This window comes from Rhipicephalus sanguineus, chromosome 6 (genome assembly GCF_013339695.2).
Source record: "Rhipicephalus sanguineus isolate Rsan-2018 chromosome 6, BIME_Rsan_1.4, whole genome shotgun sequence".
Taxonomy (NCBI): domain Eukaryota; kingdom Metazoa; phylum Arthropoda; class Arachnida; order Ixodida; family Ixodidae; genus Rhipicephalus; species Rhipicephalus sanguineus.
In genome coordinates this window covers 95,455,061-95,482,835 of record NC_051181.1, presented here as the reverse complement: position 1 = coordinate 95,482,835, position 27,775 = coordinate 95,455,061, and the positions used below count along the sequence as shown (strand labels likewise).

The following is a 27,775-nucleotide window of genomic DNA, read 5'->3' as shown; positions in this document are numbered from 1 at the left end:
GTGTCATAAAGCGTTCATAACCGCAGATAAGTAAGCCTTTTGTCAATATGCTCGGACTACAACGCTCGGGGTGTAAAAGTATCCCCCTGTATAGCGTAGCACTGAGTATTCATAAAGTGTGGATCAAATGTCTGCTATTTTTCGGCACTACATCATTTTTCAAAAAAGCAACATTTTTTTTTTATAAACTGGGAAAAAACATCTGTCTGGTAATAAACAGTAGTCAGAATTCCCGCTGGATAAAATATTTTCGCACAATATTCTTTCTGCCTGCCGCGGCCGTTTTTATTGTTTTTTTTTCATAATTGTACAATGAAAGAAAGAATAACTGCTTTAAAAAGCAAAAAAAATGAACAAAACATCTAATAAAATCACACATGAATTTTCCGGCCAGCAATTATTCATACAAATAGTTTGTGCACTCACCACTCATAAACGTGGCCTCTTTTCCCACTAGTATAAACTGCATTGCTGAAAAGTCTACGTCAGTAAATTGTGCACGCTTCGTGTGATGCTTAGGAGGGAATGAAATATGCATTGCCTGCTATTCAAGTGCAAATTTTAAGCTTTGTACACACATGCATCACATATAAGAAGCTGTTTATTTCAACCAGAAGCGAAATTTATGGCAGGCCTGTTTACCTTGGACACCGGAAGCATTACGTAAAACAGCTGTACGACTCTTTTCGAGCGCTTGATAAGAAGCGTAGTGCAAAGGCTGTAATTAATCCCCATAATTTAAACGCTACCTTCACGTTACACCTAACAAGTCATATCTCTTTTTTTTTCTAAATATTAACTATACCGATCCCATTCAACCACCGACTACATCAGGGAAAACATTCAATTCGCTTCGCGTTACACATAAAATTAAAAAATAGAAATAAACGAGAATTCAGCATTTATTTGCGCAGCTCACAATTTAGACACTATAATAATTTTTTTATCTCGTGTCGGCCCAAACACAGCGCTAATTTTATTAGCTGCGTCAGCTACCCAAAACGATAGAAAAGGTTGTTATAAGGCTTGTTTAACGCCTCTATGATGTTTTTACTATAAGTCAATTGTTGCATTTAACAAAATCCACGCAGTTGAAATTCTCACCCTTCATTACACGCAACATATACCTCATTTACATTAAAACAGTCTTTTCTCGCTGCGTTTATTTATCTTCAGAATGCGAGAAGTGATAGACCATATGTACTCGTGTAACACCCGCAGGTTTTTTTTTTTTTTCAAGATTTGGGGTGACAATCGCGGGTGCAGTCATAGCACGGATAAAAGGAGAATACTTTTTTTCTTTCGTACATGTTTCCAGTGTACTGGGAGAAGCGAAAAACGAACTTTGTCACTTTCACACGGTTGAAAGAATGTCGTTCCTCGTCCTCATCATCATCCTCCTCCTTGCTCGTCGGGTCCTTTAACTCGCCTCTGTTCCAGATGAGGTCGTCCTCCGTTCCATCGAACTTGTTCGAGATTCCCGGTGAACTTGAAGCTTTTCTCCACCGTCCTGAAGGAAACCCCGCCATACACTTCGAAAATCCAGTGGCATGCATCCACAAGGGATGCTTCAGCCGTACCGTCGTTCTTGTTGAGTGGATGGCAACGCCACGGAGGCAGCCGTTAAGTCTTCACTAGACAAAAACAGTGCTTTTTCTACCTGGTGGCGCAAAAATTTCTCGCGGCATCCTTGTTTTTGCCCCCGAATAAATTAAAAAAAAAGCGTCGGAATTCTCGCACCGCACAGCGGTAAACACCGTTAACCTTCTAAAATATTAAGGGCGCGGCTATTACACGAATAACTTTTAAATATATTTTGGGGGGGATTCTTTAACAATGCTCTGGGTGCGGCTATTACATGGGTGCGGCCATAACACGAGTATATACGGTGAGCGCAGCTTTCCTATGCGACTCCTCTAAAAACAAAAAAAAAAGACGGAACTGTGGACTCAGGTAATATTTCACTAACACCTAATTAGGAAGCACAATGCGTAGTTTTCACGCACGTTGTCCCCATAATTTTCCCTTCATCTCATATAAATGCAATTCCTTGCTGATTGAATTCAACCCTCACGGACAGAAAAGATACGTTCCTATTTCGCGCGCCGCTTTGAAACAACTAAGGTATAACTGATTCGCAACAGTCGTTTGAACAGCAATTGTTCCTACACTTCAATCTTTACTTTCCAAACACACAAAACATTCGTTCAACTGTCTTCATATTTCATATATTAGCTCGGTTGAAGGCTGAGTTCTAGCCGCAGACTAGCAAAACATGCGTACAAGGCATTGTAATGCTTCTAGTCGCACTTTAATTTGCTCTGGGTAAATTTTGTAAAACGTATCGCTCAGTGGTAACCTATTTTATACGATTTGCATCATTTTGTAAGGAAGTACAGACTTCTTCCCCTCAAGCACATGTGCAACGTTACCTATTTTAGTATATCGTACAGCAAAACACACTTGTAAAAACGTGATTGAAATCAGCCATCTGCGTTGTGCAACGCTTATTACACGCGTAATAAAATCGAACATTCTGTAAGCTACTCAAGAGTGCGTCGCAATAATGAAGCGTTCTTTTTGGCATCCTTGAATGCATGGAGTTGTCACACTATCATGTGCTACCTCTGTGTATGGTATCATGTGTATGGTACCTTTGTGTATGGTATCTTGTGCTACCTTTGTGTCACACTATCATGTGCTACCTTTGTGTATGGTTATAGCGTGTTGAGGCTTAGTATGGCAAGTTTTTGTGGGACTTGGATTCAGTTCATTTTTCTTTTCATACATCCTTGACGGTTTGGCTAAAAATTGATTGAATTGCAGCGGTGGCGATTCCTTGGTTTGGGGGTTTTTGGGAGAAAAAAAAACAACCTGTATGACATGAAGCTCTGTATGGCAGAGCCTGTCCTCTATAAAAAAGTTGATATTATGAAATTCTCGCGATCTTCTTCGAGATATTTCGTGTTGCCATAGGCTTAAATAACTGCCACTGTCGCATTTCGCATGTCCTGCAGAGTGCATACAACCATCAGTAGCAGTAACGTTTCACGAAAAAAGGACTACTGCACAGAATCACATGGTCTACTGTTCTATAGGCAAGACGTCGTACATTCGGACAGTCGCCGTTCCTTCTATTCCCGACCCCATGAAGTGGTGCCCATTTTAATTGAAATACTAAACGGAGATATCGACGCAGGAAAGTTTCTCCGCGATGGGGTTTGCTGCGCAGTGCTGAAACGATTGAACCGTTGAAGATATGGCCTTTAGTAAACCGCAGCGAACAGGCATACAACTCCTCACATGCATTCATTTTTTTTCTGAGTTCAGAATCTCACGTTCTTCTATGAAGGCGCAAGTTTATTATAATCACTTATTAACACTAGCCAAAAACATTCTTTTTTCGCGCCTCTCTTCATGATGTGGTTAGCGCTAGCGGAATCCCTACGTCAATGTGTACGTGTAGTGGAAAATAGTACGAAAGACGAAGGCTGGGAATAGCACGATAGGAGCACTGACAAATTAGCGGTTTATTGGAAGAACAAAAAAAAAGCCAACTCGTGCAATCGAGCAGCTGTTATCAGCCAAGGCTTTTGTTATGTTTTCCCAAATCCAGATCTTTCGTGCGGTTTTCCACCGCAAGATGCTTTACCAACTAGCCCAGCGTCATACCCTTTCACGCTGCAATTCAACGCAGTCGACTGCTAGCTAGCGTGCCCTATAGCGATTTCTGTGACACCGCTGACTACTACATTTGGCACAAGCTCCTCCCTTTGAACCGTCTATATTGTAACGGGGAGTGTTATTTCACAATTCCAGAACTAAGCATTATCAAGAATTCCTGGGATGCAACCCGCCAGAAGCATCAAGTCTAAATTTACCCCAGTTGTTATTGCATACCGGATGCATAGCGGCACTATAGCCTAGCGTTTGCTCTAAGTCGCTTATGCAAATTCGCACTGACACGCTATAGGCGGCTAATCTGGCATCGGAACATTTACAATGCGTCGACTGCACCGTATACGCGGTTGGTTTGACGAGCGTGACCGATTCCGTGCGCCGGCGCAGTGTGTGTCGTCTCTCGATCTTTGTCTCCTGCGTCATCGCTGTGAAAGTGACGGAGATGAAACGCCTCGGCGGAAGGTGCCCAGCGGTCAAGCGGTAATGAGTGTGAGAAGAAGAGAAAACAAAAAGAAAGGAAACGGAGGCTGAGAAGGTGTGCGCGGGGCGAAAGCGCGGCGTTCTTGAGAGGGCGACAAACGAACCGATTTTCACCGGGTCACGCGGGACACGGCAGCGTGGTGGCTCGTCAGTCCCCCCCCCCCCCCCCACCACCATGAAAGGGGGGGGGGGAGATAGGGGGGTAAGAGGTCTCTCGGAAGTGTCCGGCCACGCTTCCGCGCGTTGCCCTCCGCCTCCACGAAGGAGGCAAGGAGGATGAAGTCCGAGAGAGGGGGTGGACCGCGGGAGAGGCTGTCGTCCTATAAAGACTTGCGCGTGGACCAGTTCTTCGCTGGCAGCGGTGTGTTCTCTCTTCTCATCTTCGTCCATCCCGAGCTCGAGACAGGAGACGCGCCGGCGATTCCCGGGGCGCCGCCAACGTACAGCGCGCGCTAGTTCCATCCCTTCGAGAGAGCAAAAATGATGCGGCTCTCGCGAGCTGTCGCCGACTGCATGGATCCTTCTTGTCGTCTTCGGTGAGCGACGACGGCGTTACCGTCCGAATCCTGGATTACCGCTTTGTGAACGATCGAAACCACGTTGGTGCTGCGCGATCCTCGACGTGATGAGCGATGCCGATGCGAGGTTCTTTCTTTTATCTCTAGTGTGTGTGAACGGTACAGCATAGATACACGGAGATCCTTGACAGGTGTTTCCGGGGTACAATCTATCTCTTTCTTTAACAACACACCGCTTAGTCGTAAAGCAAGCCGGCGACTTTTAGGTTTAACTGAGCGTTCACAAGCGGTGTGTTCCCGACCTTATGCGGCGCTTTATATGTTGTGGCATAAAACTTCGAAAGCTTGTGTGTGCAAAGGACGGCGCATGCTAACATTTCATTATAGGTATATTTATTACTATGAATACAACAGAAAGGGAGGTGATTGCTTCGGTTTGATTCATTAGAGACGCTAAATACCACTGTTTGGCTAGAGCACCATTGTTCCGTTTTCAGAACGCCTATTTTTCATTCGCGCTTCAGTTTTCAGCTCTGCAGTCTTTCTCGGCATTCGATGTCTACTTCGCACAGATCGCTCCTATACCAATAATTATTGCAAAGGTATCGCACCATCACCACTACTGAACTTGAGCACTGGCGCCTAGCTTGACGAGCGCTAATGGCTTTCTTCTAGCTAGTTGTAAACTTAAGCGTGACAAAGTTGCGACGTTAAGTCAGCGCGTTTCTTTCTCAAAATCGTAACATTACGCCGATTTCTTTTTAATGGTAGCTGGCGAGTACAGTATTATGTTCTAATGATAACTGGGGCTAGCACCAAGATGGCCGAATTTTATTCAAACAATATTACTAGTTTTCATTTTTGAAATTCATCTTATCTATCTCTAAATGCTGCGCACAGAGAGCATGCAATCCTTCATATTTTAAGCCCATAAATACGGTCATGAACGAAGCATTTAGTCGCTTGTCATGATATGTCTTTCCACATATCTCGAATAATATGCGCACACGTCGCAAAACTCTAATGCTCGTGCTGAAGAACTGCGAATATGTAATACCGTGTTATTTAAAACTGCGAGGAAATTTGGTTTGATCGCGACATGTGATCATTTAACAATTTGTGATGAAGCTCATGCATTCCTTAATTACATACATTCTCATACAAAGTCAATATCTTCACAAAACTACGACAGGAAGCATAGGGCAGAAAAGTTACATGGCTTTAACCATGCTACAACGGCAAAGCTCAATGGCTGCGTGATAGACGTGCAAGAAGAATCTGCATATTGGCTAAAATTTTATCCATATTAACCATTATTGGGCAAGTTAGTTGCCTGACGGTATAAAGAGGACTTTTCACATGGAATGGCATTTTGAAGTTTGCTATGTTGACGTGTGGTTCCATAAGTTTAAAGCTGCCATTATCTTGCAGCGATAGTTTTCAGAGCAACTTTAACCTCTGACTCATCATATTGGAGCTCGGCAGGCAACACTGAAGCTCCAGAGCTCATAAAAGTTATAAATCGGACATTCATTCGCAATGGCACCCTTCTGCATTGCATATTGAAACGTGTGGTCAAGTTGCGTGATATTTCTGCTTCAAGAAATGTTGCCGGAATTCCCTTTCTCCTAGCTTACAAATTCTTTCACATCATTTCCAGGTGTCTCCACCTGCTGTGCAGGCCAGAGAAAGGTAAGCGTCCCTGTAGAGGCCAGAAACACGTTTGTAAACGTAATTGTAATTTCTGGGTATCCCATCAGGCTCAGATGAATATCCTAACGCGCTATATAAAATTCATTGAGTTCGCCTCAATACAAAATAACATTGTCACCTTCCTAAAATGAACGGCCATCACATAATTCCCTCCAAGATTAAGGGTGGGCAGTGCGGTCGGGAAATTCATCGTTTATTATTTACAGAACAATATTGAGAAGCACCGTTACCTAGGTATAGACCGTATAGTTAACTGTGAACATATTCGATCAATCAGCTGTCATAAGTGTTCTCATCACACTTTCTGCGTGAGATTCTCACTTTCATGGTCATTGGTCGATTTTTTTTTTTTTTCACCGCATGCTTCAAGAAACTGATATCGGTAGCTCGGCTATGATGTTGCCCTTGGCTATAAGGTCTGAAGTTCGATACCAGACGCTAGGCTTACGCCCACGAAGGCCTAATGCGAAAACGTTCATGTAAGATGCTTTTCGCGTAGACTACAGAACTACAGGTGGCCAAACTCATATGGGGCTCTGAGCTATGGCGCCTCTTGTACTCGCCTGCCCCCTATCAAGATGTAAACCAGGGATATGTTTCATATGCATGCTTTACTCGCTGTCAGCGTTTCTTTCAAATCGCTGACTACCTATGCCCGTACATAAGGCAGGATTGCAGACACATCACCACGCGAACTCTTCAGACATCCTATTCGTAGGACATCGCTGTTTGTTGAAACAATTGAGTGTTTCATCTAACAGCTTCTAATTGCAGAGAGTCTAATATTGTCTGATACTTTTTCGCAGGGGAAATCAGCCCTTCCCACCATCAGACCAATCGGCACAGCACCTGCCATATCTGAAATACCCATCACCGAATTCCGCTGCAGCAATCAAGAGTTCCCGGGATACTTTGCCGACGTAGAGACGGACTGCCAGGTGAAACTGCTTACAGAATTTCAAAAGTAATATTGTAGACTGGTGTATTGAAGGTTGCAGCATGCATATCACATAGGTTACGGCAGAAATATCAAAATCGAACAAAAGATTATAATTCTTTCTAAAAAGACAGGGCGTGCAAAGACGGACACAAGAAAGATTATAAATTAGAAAAAATTGCATATTCTAGAGCCAGGGTGTTAGTTACACTTATGGAAGAGTAAACATCCTATCAACACCCTAATGTGGCCCTTTTAAGCGGAACTACCATCTGTTTTTTTTTTAACTCGGTAAATATGTTCGTAGGTTGTTACTGCTATTAGGAATGCCAATTAGAAAGTCAAGCTTCTAAAATCATCTACTGGTTTGGGTCAATCTACGCAGGAATGAAACAGATGCCAAGGCTGGCAATTTCAAGGATTTATAGACACTGCAGTCCCGTGAAAAGAATCTAGGCTGAGCAGGGACGTAGCCAGAAGGGGGGGTTCAACCCCCCCCCCCCCTCCGAAATTTTTCAGTTTTGCTTGCGTATATGTACACGCGCACATACAAACGCACGCACGAACATACATAAAGTATGGTTGAACCCCCCCCCCCCCCCCAAAAAAAAGATTTCTGGCTACGCCCCTGAGGCTGAGTAGTGAAAGTAGCTTCTGCGGAACCCAACGCGTAGTTTTACTCAAACGTGTTGAAGTAGTTGTGTGTCTCGCTGAAAGTCGGGTAGAGCTAAATAAATCCAGTGGTTGATTTGACCTTATAGCTAAACAGATCAATACGAACAGTGCCTATAACATCCGTGAGCTATTGGGTAGCTTCAAAACGGATGCGCAACCCCTGATACGGCACACTGCTGCAGTTCCGCAATCGCATGCAATGGCTTTAGAACTTCAGATGGACTTATCTTTTCATAGCTTATCATACAAATCATGTCATTTATGACCAAAGGAAGAATCTCTCGATTGTATTGTACCAACATTCCGAAGTGTACGTATTGACGTATTTATTCACACATGTTATAGTGACGTCTTTCTCACTTTCAGGTTTATCATAACTGCCTAGCAGATGGCCGTAACTCGAGCTTCCTCTGCGTCAACGGCACAATATTCAACCAGCGAAACTTCGTGTGCGATTGGTGGTACAAGTTCGACTGCCGCAAGGCTCCCAGCTTTTACCACCTCAACTTACTTCGGAACAAAAAGAACGGCACCAAAGCAGCCTCGACCGAAGGAGCCCTTCCCGCTGCCCCGAAAGTGCTGCTGCCGGCGCCGCCACCGCCTCGGCAGCAGCCCAGTAGCAAGCGCTACCTTGAAAAGGAAGCACGAACAAAACCTTCCTCTTCTTTGACCTCACGTTACAGTAAGCCATCGTCGAAACCGCCGTCGCCCAAGACTCCTGCGAGGACGCCAGCCAAAGCATCCCCCAAGACACACGAGTCATTGATTCTGCTACCATTTGCCAACATCGACAGTAGGCACACGAAACAGACAACAACGACTGCTGCTACGACGCGAGAACGCTCGTCTCGAGGAAGAGCCCAGATGCGGGTATTCGCTAAGATAAAGGACGGCCAGGAACCGGCGCCCCGGACACCAAAGAGCAAGACTCGGACCAAGACCGCAAAGGTGGAGGTTCCTGAGCACGTGATGTCATCGTTCAGCGGAGACGCCGACCGCCATCAGAATGGAGGAGGCTTCCAGGAGTGGACCAGCATTGGTGCCGTCTCGGGAAGGCCGTCTGTCACCAGGGTGCAGTTCCACACGTTTTCGGCGAACCCACCGCGCTTCGACCCTCCTCTACCGCAGCCGGCGCCACAGCCGGCACCCGTTGTAGACCCCGCCAGCTGGCTTGACGATGACTTCAATCGCGAACCTGATGCCGGTGTTGAAGATTTCCGAGGTGAGGTAGAAGATGGCAGGTCCCAAGAGGAGCAAGCTCCCGAAGGTGGTACTTCTACCACCCCGCAGCCCGAGGTGAAGCGCCAAAAGTCGAAGTCCTCTGCGGACGATGTGGTACGCTTGGCGAAGGCTTTGCCCTCTACAAGAAGGCAAACTGCAAACGGTGGTTGGCGCGGAAAGAAGGAAGCTTTTCCGGGACTTCAAGACAAGAAGCGGCTTTTCTACAGGTTCCAACCCAGCGAGCCATTCGGCGGCTACGGCGCTCTGTCCTATTTCGGCCGAATGCGCGGACCGATGAACGATCTCTCAAGGTTGCCTCGCCTGGTATCCGTCAAGCTAAACAAGGTGGAGAGGAAAGAGCCGGAGTATGCCATCAAGCCACTGCTGTTGTCTGTAAAGTTAGACCAGTCGTCCGAGGTTGATTACAGAACGGGAAAAGGGGCACCGCCAGGCCTTTGTTTCTGTCCGTGCCATTAGCGTCCATTGTGACTGTGATGCCAACAAAACGCCACCTTGCCCCCATTGAGAGGGCATTCACATCGTGCTGAACGTTCACATTGACATAATGTGTTCTATAGGCAACCGAGGCTTGATCGCTGCTGGAAGAAGTCAGGGAAGATCAATAACCAGGGAATGACAGCCGCTCTTGTTGCTACTTCAGGGCGCAAAATAGAACTGTTCTGCTTCAAGCGCTTGCTTGAAACCATGATATCGTGGACAATCTCGCGAATCTCCTTCGGTTTGTTCCTATGCTTGGTTTAAATCGTCCTTTTTTTCTATGCGTGGTTCCCAAAACGTAGCCCAAGCAGTTTTTATCAGGAGCCTGGTTCAGTGCAATTGTCAACGAATGCCGAAATTCGCTGGACTCTCGCTCGTCTAAGGGCCAACCAGAACGTGCCGGTGCGAATTACTCCGAGACTTCACGGTAGCTTCACCTTCCCTTGAATGTTGCCACTTTGACTCTGTAAAAACCTAAATTGGTCATTTTACGCCTGGTGCCATTGTGCCATGGAACCTCAGGAGCTATATGGAACTTTAGGCTGCTATCAAAATGCCCTTCCCCCTCAAGCTCCTCACACTCCCACCAGCGACTAACGATGAAACTTCACGCCTAATAAGAATTTGTTGTATTTCTTTCAGGAACTATGGCCATTTCTAGAACGTTTCATGGAACGCGAGCTATCGCAATATGCAGAAATCAACTGCAACGCTTTCTTGCAACCGCAAAGTTCGTTCGGCAAATATGCTATGATCAGTGTCAAATTATCTCGCGGGCGACGAACGCATCCACTATGTCCCGCACCGTGCAGGAAGAAGCTAATAATATAAGTTCTGCTAGTAATATAAGTTGCTTCTTTGTTGCTCCTACGTCATTCACCACAGACGCAATGCGAGTACGCGTCTCCTTATTACAGCAGAAATTACAACCCAAACAAGAATAATTTTCAGCCTCCAGGGAATTTTGCGATGGACAGACCAACAATGTTCAACATTTAAGACTCTGAAACGTTGCAACTTCATGAACCAAGTCATAGTTTTGACAAAGAAGGTAGTGACAAACTCAACAAAACAATCAATGCTGCAATCACCATTGCGATTTCGGAAACGTCGCTATAGCAATGCAACTTTGCAGCTTAGCTAGAACCAGACAGTGTCACGTAGCGGATGCGTTCTCGCCAACGGCGCAGCCACGGCAGCGGTGTACGCCAGTGGGACCTTGACGTCTTCATCGCATCAGCGCCTCAGTGTACATATTTATAAGCAATAAACAGACTTCCACTGCTCCAATTGCGTTTGGTTCTATGAATACATTTCGACTATACGGCGTGTACGAATCTATTTCGGCCCCTCAGGTATATTGTCTACCTAATATCCTACCGTATAAGCTGAATAGGTGCTATCAAGAAGCAAGGATGCTTCCTTTGAGAACGTTAACTGCAACGTGAATTCTTCGAATGCAGTGGCGTGAAACATAACATGGTTTAGATGCTCGCCCCACTGTTGATTTCTGGTCAGCTATTTGCAGTTCTTTCAGAAGACCAGCCACGGGAGCCGCAAAAACACGATGACGACGGTATAACTGAAAATTCCTTCGACCATGTGTATCGAATGTATTTGTGGAAATACACGTTAAGGTATAGGTGAGGACAGCGTACGGTGCTGTATGAGGAACAGTGTGAACATCATAAGCACATAGATACTACACGGCCTTTCTATTCCAAACAGGAAGATACTGCAAAGCACAGCTGACAATTAGTTCCAGCCTCTCCTGTTCAGGCTAAAACTTGAAGCAACCTTCCCAGTGCGTTTCAACAGCTTCTGGGAGGAAGACCGATAATGAACTCGGTTTTGCGTGAACTGTTCCACATGAGAGGATAACCATATCGCTTCTCATTCTTAAAGGGACACAAAAGTGAAACGATCAATTAATTTAGATTCATAAAAATTTTAGAACCCTTTTGTTGTTAATTTCGGCATCATAGTTTCATTTATAGAAGATAAAATGAAGACTGAAGCTTTATTTCCAAATTCTGCACTGACATTTCTGCACACTGATTTGAGCGTTACGTCACGAATTTCGATGTGTTTCCAGCGTGCAACAAAATCCTAGCGTCCCACACATTTTGGGCGAGCTTCGCTACTCACCACTGATCCACTAAAATTTAAGAACGAGACACGCGGCCGGCTAAGACTGACTAATATTTTTGGACAGACGTAGCCAATAATTGAGAAAGACTTTAGTGAAGCGTCGGGATTAACCTAGTGATATACAACGGGGATGCACGTTCAGTGTCGCTGCCTAGCCGTCTGTACAGAGTGCTTGGGTGAAATACCCTTCGAGTAAATCTCGCTCGGCTCTGTTTTAGAGCCCAGCTCATAGGTGCCTGTTCCTGCGTTGAGCGGCGTCGCCGTCGCCGTTGCCGCCGGTGGCGTAATCGATAGACATGAAAAAATAAAATTAGAGAAAAATATCCAGGATCGAATGCGATTTTAATCCGGGCCGTATGCGTGGCAGTCCAGTAGTCTACCACATGAGCCAGGCTGGTGCTTGAAACTCATTTGCAAGAAGACCCTATACAGTTGTCATGTCGGACAAGGAATCGCGTTAACCTACGTAATATAGCGTGACAGAAGAGCAAAATAACAACCAGTCATCAGACAACGCTTATTGCCCAATGAGTGTGTGGTCTAATGCTGCCCGCCCACTGCATAGTGCTTCATCGCCATCAGCCACATGCAGCATCAACAGAGTGGACATACCTTACGAATGTGCAGCGGGTACATCGCGTATAGTAGAAAGACGAATGGCGTAGCGGGGGCTGTCCTACTTCACGAAATTATTATTTATGGCGTAGTGGATACCTTGCGGAAAGCCGAAACTTCAAATATGGTTGGCCTTGCCCCAATACGAAGCTACGCTTAGAATTCGCATTACGCAGTATCGTAATCACCGGTGAATTTTTTTCCATGTACTCTCGCTTGTCAACTGCACTCTCGTGGCAAGATGTATTATTTTGGTATTGTGAAACAGTAATTTTTTATACAGGAAAATTTCTTTCCTGTTTATTTTTCATTTAAACATTTCGTTCGTGCAACTGGAGGCTGTGTCATCGCAAAAAGCTCCTTTTAGCACGTGCGACTACAAGCAAACCAATGATAGTGTACGATGCTGGGGTCGGGGAGGGCCTTCCGGTACGCCTAGTATAGTTTGAAACAAAGAGCGTGGAAAAAAAATAAATGGCTTGCGAGCACATCTGTGAAATCTCTCCATTGTATTGGACAAACGCCTCATTCTTTCTTCGCCAAACGTGTCGGCACAGAAACGGATACCAACAAACTTCCAAGAAACCAGGCTCAAGAGTGGTGTATGGTGGTAGCAATGGGAATGCAGAGGGAGTGACTGTGTAAAGAAACGTTTAATGGTTCTGCGTATCTTAAGCCATACCCGAAACGGACAGCGTAGACTATACGACGGGGCTCCTGTGAGAACAATGGCTGCGATTCCTCTACCGTTACGACGATGTAACTGCGTGCAAACCGGTTATAAGAATAGCGACTGCATTCAGGCTGGCACTTTAAGCTCTTGTTGTTCTAAGGTATACGGACCCCACACATGCCGAAATTTATTGGTCACTATGAAAGACAAGGAAAATGCACTTCCTCGGCAGTGTTCTTCACGGGAGAAAAGTAACGTAACTTGCAACCTGTATCTTAAGCTAGCCTGTTTGACTTCTTTTAGGTTTGCCTGCTAAATATTGGCTCCCAAGGATTTACCGTCAACATTACAAGCTGTATCAGTGGCGCGTTTACCTTTCATTCATCATTCAAAACTGCGCTACACTCAGCTCCCTGTACTCCTTTTCCCTGTTGTTCTATGACTTCCTTGGCATCTTTTCAGTCGGGCAATGCTAGATGTGTTTAGCCTAATCAGGCCCTCGTATACTTTCCGTTAAATCATGTTACAATATTCTGATGCAACACTGCTGAAGCTGGGCGAGCATTGCTGTCAGAAAACAGCGGTAACCTATCGTTTTTATGGTATTGTGGCTTGTATTGTAACAAGCTGCTTCGAGGCAACACTAGTTTCATGTGTTGTAAGAGTGATGTTTGGTTCAGTTTTTTCAGAACTTTCTTCAAAATTACGTTTGTTAAATAATTACGTTGTCGTAATACCATGTCTGCAACCCACAAGATTCACAGCCGTACAGTAGGACTGGCACAAGATGTACACACGCGTTCAAGACGCACTATTATCCCCGCAAATCTTTGCGCGGCGCTACATGGGAGCAAGACGAGAGTTTAAGCTCTGCTGCTATATAAGTCAGTTATAATAAGAAGATTGCAGGGAGGCAGAAAGACATAAGCCCACTGTGTACTCAACACAGCATTTTGATGTTTTGTGGTGTTGTCTTTTCGTACCAGCTACGCTGCCACCGTACCCAAAATCCAAATATGAACGCTATTCATTGCGCATCGTCGTAACTCTTTCGGCCAATAGGACAATATCTCTTTCCATAAACATTTTCCAATGCCTGTACTTTCCCCCCTCCCCCGCACCAACGCATTACTTATTACCTCACTTTTTTTCCTTAATGCAGCATCTTATTTATTTTATTTTTATGTAGTACCCACAGCGCCCATACAGGCATTACAATGGGGGGGGGGGGGATACAGAAAAATCGCAAACATGAAACTGTAGGTTTACATAAATTTGTGCAAATGAAAAATGTACATTACTCGACGCCAACACAAACATACACAGCTGCGTCGGACACAGGTATGTCACAAATGTCATATGCGTTAGGACAACGAGCTTAAAAAAAAAGAAGCACAAAGCACAATGATAAGGGCTAATGACAATGTTAATGACAATGATAACAGTTAATGACAATTACAACAAACCGCGGCAGTGCAATATAGTACAGTACAAGGTACAAAGGAAGCACTTAAAGAAAACAACATAGTTTACAAATAAGATACGGTACAAGATCACGGTGATTGCCAGGGGATCGCACAATTTTTTAGGCTTAGTTGTCGAAAGAATAAATCATTTTTTATTGCAGAAAAGAACATATCAGTAGAATAAATCCTTACAATTGTGGAAGGAAGTCGATTCCACTGACTCATAGTTCTTGGAAAGAAAGAGCTGGTGAAGGTCGATGTATCGCATTTATATTCTCTTATCTTGTGGTCGGGATCTTTCCTTGCTGATATGTAGCGAGGCCGGTTAATGTATATGTCACGGGAAATTCGAGTATGAAAATATTATATGCTCTGTAACAGCTTCAGTCGAAATGACGCTCTTCGATGCTGCAGAGACTTCCAGTTTAATATCGCCTTAGATTCCGTTGCACTAAACTGTCTGTCATACATGGGTATACTAAGCCAACGCCTCCTCTAGAAAGATGCCTGCCGCGCGAGCCACAAACCTCCTGCCCTACCCTTTCCCTCCTTCACCGTTTCTAATGAGGGCAGTAGCTGGCGATCCTTGCGGTGGCCGCTTGCAACACACATTTGCGCATGCGCACATTACCCCCCTCGACGTCACACCACACCAGGTCCATTGAAAAGAATAGGGGAGAACGTGGCGCCATCTCTCGACAAGCGACCACAACTCAAGGCAGGACTGCTACAATGGGATAGCCAGCGACTCCGCAGGCATCTTTCTAGAGGAGGCGTTGACTAAGCACATATCTTGCCGCCATGGACTGATCATTTTCTAATATTTCCTTGTTTGATGCTGTTGAAGGGTCCCACACACAGAACGCGTATTCCAGCACCTATTTTACTAATTAATGATCTATATAATAACTCCCGGGTTTCCTGTGGAAATGCCCGTGCATTTCGTCGTAAAAATCCCCATCTCCGACAAGCTTTACCTATACGGTATAATTCACATGCTGATTCCATGATAAAGAGGGGCAAAAGTAAAATTCGTATACCATTTTTACCGGAGAGCAGTTTATTCCGTATTCAAATTCACCTGGGCTTTTTAAATGTAAACCATTTCTTAGCGAACTTCTGCGACTTTGAGCGTATCTATCTATCTATCTATCTATCTATCTATCTATCTATCTATCTATCTATCTATCTATCTATCTATCTATCTATCTATCTATCTATCTATCTATCTATCTATCTATCTATCTATCTATCTATCTATCTATCCGCCTACGACTTTGTACTCTCCTGGCCGTTTCGTTAAAGGATGTATACCAAAATTGGTATGGCATAACATGACCGTATTACGAACATAAATGACAAGTCATATCATGAAAATCATGACATGCATGTCATGAACAGCATGATTTACATTCCACGGCCTTGGGGCTCCTCCGGCAGTTCCGTCAATTTCATATATATCAAAATTGGTATGGCGTGACAAGAATTCATGACGAACATAATGACAGGTCCTAACGTGCAAATCATGACAGGCCTGTCATGTGCAGCATGATTTACATGACATGGTCTCGGGGCGCTATCTGCCGTTTAAGTGAATGGATATATACTAAAACTGGTATGACGAGACATTTCTGTATGACGAACATAACGGACATGTGGTAACTTGAAAATCATGATATTCATATCATGTACGACATGATTTACATGCTACAATCATGGCGCACTCGCGGCCTTTTCGCTAGATTGATATACACCAAAATTGTCATTGCGTGATGTGACTGTATGAAGAACATAAATAGAAGGTGGTAACATGAAAAACATGACATGCATGTCATGTATGTCATAATTTACATGCCACGCTCATAGTGCATTCGCGGCCGTTTCGCTAACTTGATATAAACCGAGATTGGTATTGAGCGATGTGACTGTATGAAGAGCATGAATAAGAGGTGGTAACATGAAAGCCATGACATGCATGTCATGTATGTCATGATTTACATGCCGCGCTCATGGTGCTTTCCCGGCCGTTTCGCTCGCTTAATATACACCAAAATTGGTGTTGCGCGACGTCACTGTATGAAAAATATAATTGACAGGTGGTAACTTGAAAATCATGAAATACAGATCATTTACGGCATGATTTACATGCCATGCTCACGGTGCGCTCGCGGCCGTTTGGCTAGATTGATATACACCAAAATTGGTATTGCGCTATGTGACTGTATGAAGAACATGAATAACAGGTGGTAACATGAAAACTATGACATGCATGTCATGTATGTCATGATTTATATGCCACGCTCATGGTGAATTCGCGCCCCTTTCGCTAGTTTTATATACACCAAAATTGGTATTGCGCGATGTGACTGTATGAAGAACATGAACAACAGTTGGTAACATGAAAGCCATGACATGCATGTCATGATTTACATGCCACGCTCATGGGACATTCACGGCCGTTTCGCTAGCTTGATATACACTGAAACTGGTATTGCGCGACGCGACTGTATGACGAACGTAAATGAGAGGTGGTAACATGAAAATCATGACATGTATGACATGATTTACATGCCACGCTCATGGCGCACTCGTGGCCGTTTCGCTAGATTGATATACACCAAAATTAGTCTTGCGCGCTTTGATTGCGTGAAGAACATGAATTGCAGGTGGTAACATGAAAACCATGACATGCATGTCATGTATGTCATGATTAACATGCCACGCTCATGGTGCATTCGCGGCCGTTTCGCTAGCTTGATATACACCAAAAGTGGTATTGCGGGACCCGACTTTATTACGAACATAAGTTACTGGTGGTAACATGAAAACCATGTCATGTATGTCGTGTATGGCATGATTTACATGCCACACTCATGGTGCACTCGCGGCCATTTCGCTCGTTTCATACACACCAAAATTGGTATTGCTCGATGTGACTGTATGACGAACATAAGTGACCGGTCCTAACATGCGAATCATTTTATATGCATGTCATGTATGGTATGATTTACATGACACTGTCATGATGCGCTTCCGGCCGTTTTGTTAACTGGATATATACCAAAAAAGTGCATGGCATGACACGAGTGCTTGATGAACATAAATGACAGGTCATGCATTGTATATACCAGAAGATACGTTTCATAAGCATGGTATATACCAGAGAGAGAGAGAAAAAACTTTTATTTGTGGAGGCCTCAAGGATTATCCTCGTTGGGTGGAGCCCTTAGTTCAGGGCCCCATTGGCTCGCGCCACACCACGTGCCCGCTGGATCAGCCGACGCTGCTCCTGCGGCTCTGAGCTAGTCAGCGCAGTCTCCCAGGAGGATTGTGAGGGTGAAGGAATAGGGCGGCAGCCCGGTGGTTGTGGACATTCCCAGGTGCAGTGATACACCGTACCGTGCATACATACGTGCATGGCAAACATGCCATATATGGTGAACTAGATACCATGGCATGAACGATTTCATTTGGCTCAAAGACAAACAAGGCGATGTATGCAGCTTTTTGCCGGCTGCTTCGCATTACATCGATTCCCACAGTGCGTGGGATCTGCCGGTTTTTTCTCTGGAGAACCTCAGGCACACCTTTTTCTTAAGGTTCAGTTTCATTTCCCATCGCTCACACCACGCGTGTATCGCGCATAAGCAGTTTTGGATCACGGAGCATTCGGCTTCAGAGGTAATTTTACGGTATAATATGCAGTCGTCTGCAAATAGCCTCATATGAGATTGTGCGTTTTCATTAATGTCATTTATATAATGTAAGGAAAGAAGGGGGTCCTAGAACTGATCCCTGAGGTACCCCTGACGTAACATGAGTCATTGCCGACTGTTCGCCGTTTAAAAACTACATATTGTCGCCACTCACGTAAATATTTCTACACCGTAAACATATCAACAGGAAGTAAACCGCTGTACAACACATTACCACAATAGTAGGTTCAAGGGCCCTCCAAGATGCATATTATGCGACCAACATAAACCCGGTTCATAACCTCATATAGCAATTATTTTTCGCAACTACAACATTTATCGCCCGGCAAAAAAATCTCTCTGTTTGGGCCATCATTTAAACGTAACTGCTCGCATGTAGCTATCTGCATCTCCATTTTCTTCGGCGAAGTGAAGCACAGCTTTCCTGCCATTCTGCCATAGAAATAAGTCTGGTGATTCAAGCGAAAAAAGCTGTAGCTGCATTGCTCGTAGGAGTGTGACGCTGCTTTTCTTGCACAAGTTTTCGATTTCGTCTGATGTTTTTGCAGATTGTTCCTCATTTATTCTTCCTCTTTTTGTAGCTGCTCAGTCTGGACTCGGCAGAAGTTCTCGGCAATGGTATGGTATGGAAAAACTTTATTTAGGTCCGTCGGGGCGTGAACTAGCACGTAATCTCAAAAAATCAAAAAATCAAGCCGAGAGTTACGTGAACCAACCGATCAAGCGGCCGAGCGGGCTCAAACTTACAGCGGAAGCATCGCTGATTACATGGCGTACGAAATACTTCAGTGAACTTGCGGCAGACAGACTCGGCAATGTCTGCCGCAAATTCACTGAAGTATTTCGTACGCCATGTAATCAGCGATGCTTCCGCTGTAAATTTGTCCTTTTTAACATACATTTATTTGTCTTACGGATTGTTGGCTAGCTGCTCAAGCTTCCTTTCAGAATTAGTTCCTCGATCTCGGGCGAAAACGACCCGTGGGTATGTGCCGTCACCCCGCCACATCAACATCAACTGCACGAGCGAACGTGAAAGAAGTTTGAGCCCGCTCGGCCGCTTGATCGGTTGGTTCACGTAACTCTCGGCTTGATTTGACGTCTAATTATAAGAAAACGATGCCCCGCAGAGTAGGCAGTAAGAAACCATCGTTCGGCGCCTTGACATACGTCGTGCCCAGACGCGGCCACCAGCGATCACCACCTCGTCAAGGACCGAACGTCGCCAACGAACCATCATGGCTGGAGGTGGCACCGGAGCGCAGGCTTGACAGCCAACGGTCCTTCCTGGTCGCTCCTCCGGTATTGACGCCACGGCAGCACTTCTTCGATCCGAGGTCCAGCGAGACCAGGGAAGTGCTCCGGCCCGCCCGTCGTCAAGTCGTAGACGATGTCCCTGTCCCGTCCCGGCGGACAAGACCAGGGGGACTCCCACTGCAAAGGGTTCTGTCGAGCTCTCAGGATTTCTACGCGTGCATCGACAGCTCGTCCTCTTACTGGGGGAGCCAGTTCTCGAGCGAGGATGCGACGATGGTCAGGATGACCGACACTACTTACGGGAACCCCACGTACAAGTATGTTAATCGCCGCATGAACCCTTTGTATGTAAGTTCTGATGTTTTGCAAGCGAAACCTACGATATGATTATTAGGCACGCCGTGGTGCGGTACTCGGAAATAATTTTGACCATGTTGTCAGGAACAGCGCCGAATTGTAAGCGTGGACAAAAGAACAGGAAAAATATCGGACGAGTGCTAACGAGTTAGAAATAGTAGAAGCGTGCAGCATTAATATGTTAGGAGAGGAATGTGTCACTCAAGGTGCCGTATATCTTCATGGTAAAGAGCTTAAGTTTCTTCATAACTCATAATACACAACAATATGTACATGTAAGTGTCTTATTGGATTATGTGAGCGTTACGGACACTTGATCATATATGCGCATGAGCAGTTGCAACGAATCTCTATGTATGGATGCGACATTTTCCAATGAACCTTTAGTTGATAGTCAACGCTCGTCCTGTGTTTTTCCTATTCGTTTTCTTCACGTTTAGAATACCGCGCTGTTCTTCACAACATGACTGATCACCAACTCACCCAAATGCACGTCCTTCTATAATTTTGGCCACTTGGGTATCTTTAAGTTGGACCTATATGTAAGGGTGTTTCCGCAATTAGTGTCCATTGAAATGCGAAATTAATGTCCATTGAAATGCGACTGCTGAGACTGGGAATCTAACCCATGTCATCGAGCTTAGCAGAGCAATACGTTAGCCGCTAGACTGTCATGACGGGCAATGACTTTTTATGCTTTTCGCATCACACACGTTTAACTGAGGGGATTAGTAATTGAGACAAACACAAGACAAATTAATAAGGGCCTGCATAATTGGCTTCCGTTTCTCTTTCACCCCAAAGGCGCCATACCAAAAGGGGGGGGGGAGGAAATGTTAACTCATGAAAACTTAATTCAGACATATACTGTGAGTAAACGTCTTGTTTTTATAGTTGCCCGGAGCTGCGGGACGTTATGCGTTGTGCAGAAATTCTCGCGTTTGCTTCACAAATTGTCAACAGTAAAAGCTCAGAGGCTTGATAACAACATTCACTTTGAAAGTACGGGTTATTGCGTAGCGGATGCAATCATGAAGTGGACGAAGTCGTCTTGCCTCATAATGAATGTGTGTGGGAAATTAGGGTCTAATTCACAACTGGGTCCTCTCATTTTTAATGAAACATCTGTTATGTAGGGTCATTACTGTTCGCAACAATTTTGATGTCACCTCTGTCGAGCATAGGTTCTTAGGAAGCAAATTGCTTTCCCGGATTTCCACTTCGAACTAAATCAACTCACGTGACCGTTCTGGTATCATCCCGCCCATTGGGGAACGAAATCACACGCAGCTGCCTATATGACTTTACAAACGTTGTCACCCTCTGTGTCTGCAAAAGAAATGCTGTATAAGTGCATACTACAGCATTGTTTCCTTTTCAAACATGTGCGCATCATACAACTCGCGAAAGTATGCATCGTCACAGCGGAGATTTGAACGTCAGTATCCCTCCCAAAGCCTACTTTCCGATTGTCATCGCGTAACAAGCCGGCAATACCGTTAACACCGTTCACTATATATCTCATGTTAGCTTAGTGGCTTTGCTGTTGTGCCGCCGAGTTCAAGGTGACTGATATGATTCACTCCGTGAAGACCGTATCTCCACACACGCCAAACGCAAAATATTTATGTTAACGTAGCATGTTTCAGACAGTTAAGGAAATGTTTGCCCCCAGCACCTACTGGCGCGCTCAATGTGATTTCTTGGCTCATGGTGCCATGCAGCTTAGATGAAGGTAAACTAGGCGAAAATATTGATATCTCACAAAAAATACTAGTTTGACTCATTTCCACAGAATAGAGATCAACTAGAATATTCTGGCAACATTTCCGTATTGTGCGGCATGACATATAGCTTCCTAGGACCTATGAATATTTTGCAGCACCACCAATTCGAATCTCATAGATGGTATTTTAATATGCCCAAAGTTAGGTACTTAATTTTCACGCTCCTAAAATTTCACCAGGATGGTTCAGTGCATATCTTTTATATCCCATCATTTACGAGTTATGATGGACTGTCAATGACTGTGTGTCAATATTATCACTTTACTCCTGAAGCACTGGAGATTACATGAAGGGTCACGCAAGCAGGTAGGATTACGCGTCGTGAATGTTCTTTAGGGTCATCAGAAATGCAAACCAATTAAATATTTATTTGTTCGGCCGTCAACAAAGCTACGTTTGTTCGCAAAAAGAATCGAATGCGCGGCTTATCAACGTTTGTACACATTGTGCCGTAGAATCAATTTACTCGCACTGTTGCTCCTGGAATGCGGCACGTTCAGCACCCCGTCAAAGATGGTAGTGTCTTTCCTATTGTGACACCACATTCAAAAGTGGACCCAGGTCGCACTACGTAACAAGGCTCGTCAGTTCACTCGAAAGTCAATTTTCACTTTGGCTTTTGAACACTACTGCACAGAAATGGGAGAAAACCACCCGCGCACAATTATGTTTACCCTGTGGACACAGAGGATACATGTATAGTCGTGAGTCAATTTTGAAAAGATGTTTTGTACAGAAATATGATTTATGCTTGTTTTTATCGGCTAGGGCCGGTCGTGCGCCCGCCGCCATACGATGGCGCGAAATGCAGGTGTTTAAATATGCAACATTGAGAAGCAAAAGGCCAAGCAACCTTGATAAAAAAAACAACAAAGTAAATCCCATGCACTGTGGGAATCAGTTTCTTGTGAAGCAGACAGCAGCCTATGCCGGGGTTTTTTGTTTGATCCAAGCTTTGCGAGATGGATCGACCTCTTTGTGTAAATTGTTCTGTACATGCACGCAGAGTACATTGGCCTTTGAAGAGTAGCTCATCGTCCGACGTAACGTCTGGACGAACGTTAAAGCACAGACGTCAGATTTATTGAAGTGAAGTGCACGCTGCAGTGGGATGATATGCTTTTCATAAGTAGCGGTCGTAGGCATATTCGTGTAATGCTTGACTATATACTGTGCAGACCGGTGCACATGAGTAGTGGTAATTACAATGATGTGAAGCGGACATTTATTTAAAGTAAATAACAGAACACGCGGTTAGTGATCACCGTCCGTTTCATAAAGTGGTGCCAATTATCGAGATCGTTCCACCGAAACCTCGTTTTTTTTTCGCTAAAAATAAGCTGGCCCCTTCACAAAAAAACGCAGCAACGACGTTGCCAGCCACCCCTCGATGTACATGGCACCCGCCTGGTGGACGGAATCTGTGTCCACCAACTCCCTGGAAGACCCCGGCTGTTTCACGGCTGTGACGCGCGAGGACCGCAGCGGTAGCCACGGCGGTGACGGCGGTGACGGCGGTGCCGAGGAGTCGCCAGCTCCGGCGCGTTCTGCCTGGCAGTCGTGCCTGCCCGTGGTCGGACTGATGATACTGACGTCCCTGCTCTTGGGCACGGCAGTCACGACTGTGCTCCGGATGAACGACATACTGCCGGTGCCGGCAGACGCGTCGCAGGCGACTCCGCACACCACGCACGATGGTGCCGGGCTCAGCGAGGTTGAGAGGATGATGACGCCCCGAAGGTTGTTTCTGCAGCCGACGATCGCGGCCGTCCGCCCCAGGTTAGAGCTTCTCAAGTCAGGCCACATTCATTCCTTATGTTTGCGCGTACTACGGCGCATTAACCTCAGAGGCAAGGTTTCGTTAACAGAAGTGAGTAAACAAAGCCAAATTATACAGTGATAAGAATAAACTACTAATTAAACAAATACAAACTGTCCACCAGAGAAGGATGTGATATGGATACATGTCTTGGATGGCGGATACAGAATTTCGGGATGCGCATGAACGAATAGAACAAGGTAAGCAACTTCAGCCTGCAATCGGACAAGGGGAAAGGCTGAATATTAATGTCTTGGGTGCCCATAGTAAGGTATCGAGTTGCACTTGTGAAGCAGTCGCATCTAAGACCGTAATGAAACGTTAGTATAATTTTTATCTGAAAGTCTTGCCGAAGAGTTCAAGATAGTATAGCTGATTGTACAGCTGTAGTTAGTATAGTGATAGATAGGGATATATAATATTGTTATAGTTAAGATAGTAAAGTTCAAGTAGTGTGTTAGTATAGTTATCTGAAAGCCTTATCGAAGAGCACAAGATACATCGCGAGACGAAGTGAAATTCAAGGAACAAATAGTTAAGGAGTCTGGAAAGGCACAATCATAGCTATGACATATGAACGTCGAACATACGAATATATCACATAGGAACATATGACACGTGACCATATGGCCGCTTCTACGTATGACAGGAAGGCCGGTGTGTTAATCAGAGATTAATGAAAAGTGAACCAAATTTTCAACATCTAATCTCTCTTTACATTGTCGAGAGTGTAAGTTCACGCCAAATTTCTATAGATGCGCAATGCTATACAAGCACAAGTATTTAGAAACGCGCCTAATGGTGAGACCTGACTTATCGATAATAATGTAAACGCGTGCGCGAGCCAGCATTAAATTTTTTTACATAAAGAAGAAATGAAAAATACTTAAACAGCTGCCTCTCACGCAGAACCCCGCGTCTCCCGGATTCACAGCTGGCGCTACCACGCCTGAGCATGCGCATATAAGCTTTCTTTCTTTTCCGCCGCTGTGCGCCATTTCAGTTGACAGTCGCGGTTTGTTTTGTGTTATCTTGTCCTGTTGTGTCCGTGTTTGCACACCTTACCTTCTTTCATGATGAATCCTTAACAATAATCTCAGCTTTCTGTCATTCGAACTTTGCAATGCGTTATGCCTAATACAATAATTAACCCCTCTCCCGAGCCCTACAACTGCGTTTTAGACCATTCTTCTATGTATATTGCTCATCAGCACATTTGTGCTACCACCTCTCCTCCCCAGGGCAACGTTTCGAAGTGCTCACAATCACGGCACATTCGAAGGGGACTCTGGCCGTGATGTAGGGGCAGGCCAGTCGAGCTTCGGCAAAGCCCCGCGTGTTGTTCGTGCTAGACGCCGCGGTGAACGCCGCAGCCATCATCTTCGTCGGGCCAGCATAACAAAGCCGGAGAGCGTGACATCCCCGCCGTCCAACACTAAGACCGTGAGTGCGCGACTATTTCTTCACTTCTGTCGAGATGATTTATGTCGAGGAAAACGCTGTTTCAGTGTTCATCCGCGTATCAAACGAATTGCTCACCACATGCAACAGTCACCGATTGGAGTGATCTATGCCGTGTTAAAGTATGACGAAGTGTCATGTGCGTATGGTCACTGCCGCGTTTGCACCCAGCGCCCGTGTAATGGCCACATATATTCAAGCACGCTGTTCACTTCTTCAGTGCTGAGATGTCACTTCTGAGTTAGTTCATATGGCAGTGTCCTTTATGTACAGCAACGTTTCGGCCCTAATATGGCTGATAATCATTGCTGCACTAGTCAATACGCCATTTCCTACCCACGAGACCAACGCACAGTGAGGATACTACTTCCCTTATTCCGAGCGCCAAGGCAACACACCATAATTGTATTGTCCTAAATAATGACACTCAAACATCGGCGAAAAAAATTATTCTTACGCCTTTCTATCGATTTTCTGAGTATTGAAAATTTGAATAAGGGCATAAAAGTAACTGTCATCGCTCAGCGGCCATGCAAATAGGAGATAGCCAAGCGCCTCAACAAAGGCGTAAACCATGGCGCCAAAGAATTCATTATGGATACTTTTAAAAACTAGATAGATCCGGGCAAGCAACGTTTTAGTTTTTTCGCACCCACTAGATTATCTTTTGCGATTGTGCCACACGTAAAATACAAGCTAACTTTACTTAAAGGGATAGTGAAGCTAAATCTTAAGATTTTACGAAAACGCTGGAAATGAATTCTCAGTGAGATTACATCGGAAAAAAAAGTCGTTGCTCAGCTAACTTTCGCAGCTTCTATTGGCGGCAGCTGGGAGTCAGGGCGCAACCGAAAATCGCAGAGAAAAAGATGTTTCTCATTTTCCTTCTTTTTTTTGTCAAAACAGCTTGTATTTAGCATTTTCAGCACTTATGCTCTTGTTCTGACGCAAGACGCCACCCGCAAATTTTAATAGGGAAACTGTCGAAGCCGCGCTTAAGGTATTATTCGTGGACTGGAAAGCTTCGCCGAGCGATGCCGTCGCTGCGCGCCGCCATGGCAACCCCTAGCTACTTGTGTCGCCGCGCCAAAAGCGCGGGAAACGCAAGGCTATGCTCGTTTGAGCTTGGGTACGCACTTGATACCGATCGATATGTAATCGATAGTCAATCAATACGCATCGATAACAATCGATACACAATAAATTATGGAAATGCCACGAAACGCTCGCTTTAGCTTAGACACACGTTTAATACTGATCGATAGCTAATCGATAACCAATCGCTACTGATCAATAACTAGCCGATGCCGATTGCGACCTCGACGAAACCAGATGAGCATTGCTTGGCCACTTTAGACTTCATCGGGCTAATTCATACCGATCGATAACGAATAAATACCTATCGATATGCAAAACTAATGAAACGCGATACCGACATAGCATAGCCATACTTAGAAAATCTGTAGCAAGGGGTGGCAAAGGGAAGTGAGGTTCAGAAGGAGAGAAAGGAGGAGGGTAACGCCAACAGTTCCGCTCTTTCCTCAGTCTTCGCACCACTAGTGGCCAGCTGTCCCAATTTTTCTTTTTTGTTCTGTTACCCTTTAAAGGTTTTGTGACGAGCTGTCACCATTTGCTCTTCATTCCCAGACTTTACCCGGCTGCCAGGAGCCATCTCACACCTACTGCACGGGCGGCAAGCCGGAATACTTCTACAGCGGTTTCGCGGACGCCTGCATGCTCGCGTCCGAAAACCTCGTCCAGTTATGCAACCGAGGCCGGAACAAGTTCTCCTCGAAACTCCGATGCGAGATGCGCTGCGTGCGCTCTGAACGGCCCCATCTAAACTGCCTGGAGAAGCCACTGTTCGCCGTTTGCAAAAGGCAAGGCTATTTAGTCGCCGTCATTAAGGGGGGACCCTGCTTCAGAGACATATTTCTTTGTTTGTGAGTACATTTTTTATGAAACTTACGCAGCTTATGTATTTTTTATGTCCTGATTTCAATGATGCAATTATTTTTCTAGTACACTACGCTGTTTTCAAAATATCAAATATTTCATGTATATTGTTCCCTTACAAAAATGTACGTAGACAGTCTATAGACTGTCTAAAAATGGGCTTAGACAGTCTATAGATTGTCCAAATCTATTTTTGTAAGGGTTGGGAGCAAGATTTATTTATAAATTGTAAGAGTTATAAAGCACATCAGCATATCACAATAAGCTGAAATGAATACTGTTTGCAATAAAACAAGAATGGATGTTCTAGGCCCAATTGAACAAAAGTTATAGTACGTTGAACACTCGGCAAGTCAGTGATTTCGAGCTCGGTCAAACTGGGATCAAGCTGGGAATGTTCAACATACCATAACTTTTGTTCAAATGGGCTTAGAACATCCATTCTCGCCTTATTGCATACAGCATTGATTCCAGGTTATTGCGATAGGCTGATTTGCTTGATAGCTCTCACAGTTTAGAAATAAAGCCTGCTCCTAACAATACAAAAACTATTTAATAGTTTCAAAACTACATATTGTATTAGAATAATAATTGCATGTTTGAAATCAGCACATAAAAATACATAAGCTGTGAAAGTTTCATAATGATACGCTCAAAAACTAGAAACATGTTTCAGAAGCAGGGTCTACCCTTAATTTCGGTTTCACTGGGGGCAAATACAAATAATTCATTTAATTGTCAAGAGCTCAATAACAACTGGGCCACATGCAGGAAGCGGCGTGCTACTTGGAAAA

At 44.8% G+C, this 27,775-nt stretch overlaps 1 protein-coding gene across 1 annotated transcript in view; it reads left to right on the top strand.

Moving 5' to 3' along the window:
- The window catches only part of LOC119397422 (uncharacterized), a 41,966-nt gene extending 31,766 nt beyond the window's left edge, over nucleotides 1-10,200 (top strand). The window contains exons 6-8 of the mRNA XM_049416558.1: nucleotides 6,340-6,371; nucleotides 7,199-7,330; nucleotides 8,371-10,200. Coding sequence (XP_049272515.1) covers nucleotides 6,340-6,371; nucleotides 7,199-7,330; nucleotides 8,371-9,702 — 1,496 coding nt within the window. The 3' untranslated portion in view covers nucleotides 9,703-10,200. The remainder of the gene's footprint in view (nucleotides 1-6,339; nucleotides 6,372-7,198; nucleotides 7,331-8,370) is intronic.
- The last annotated feature ends 17,575 nt before the right edge of the window (nucleotides 10,201-27,775 follow it).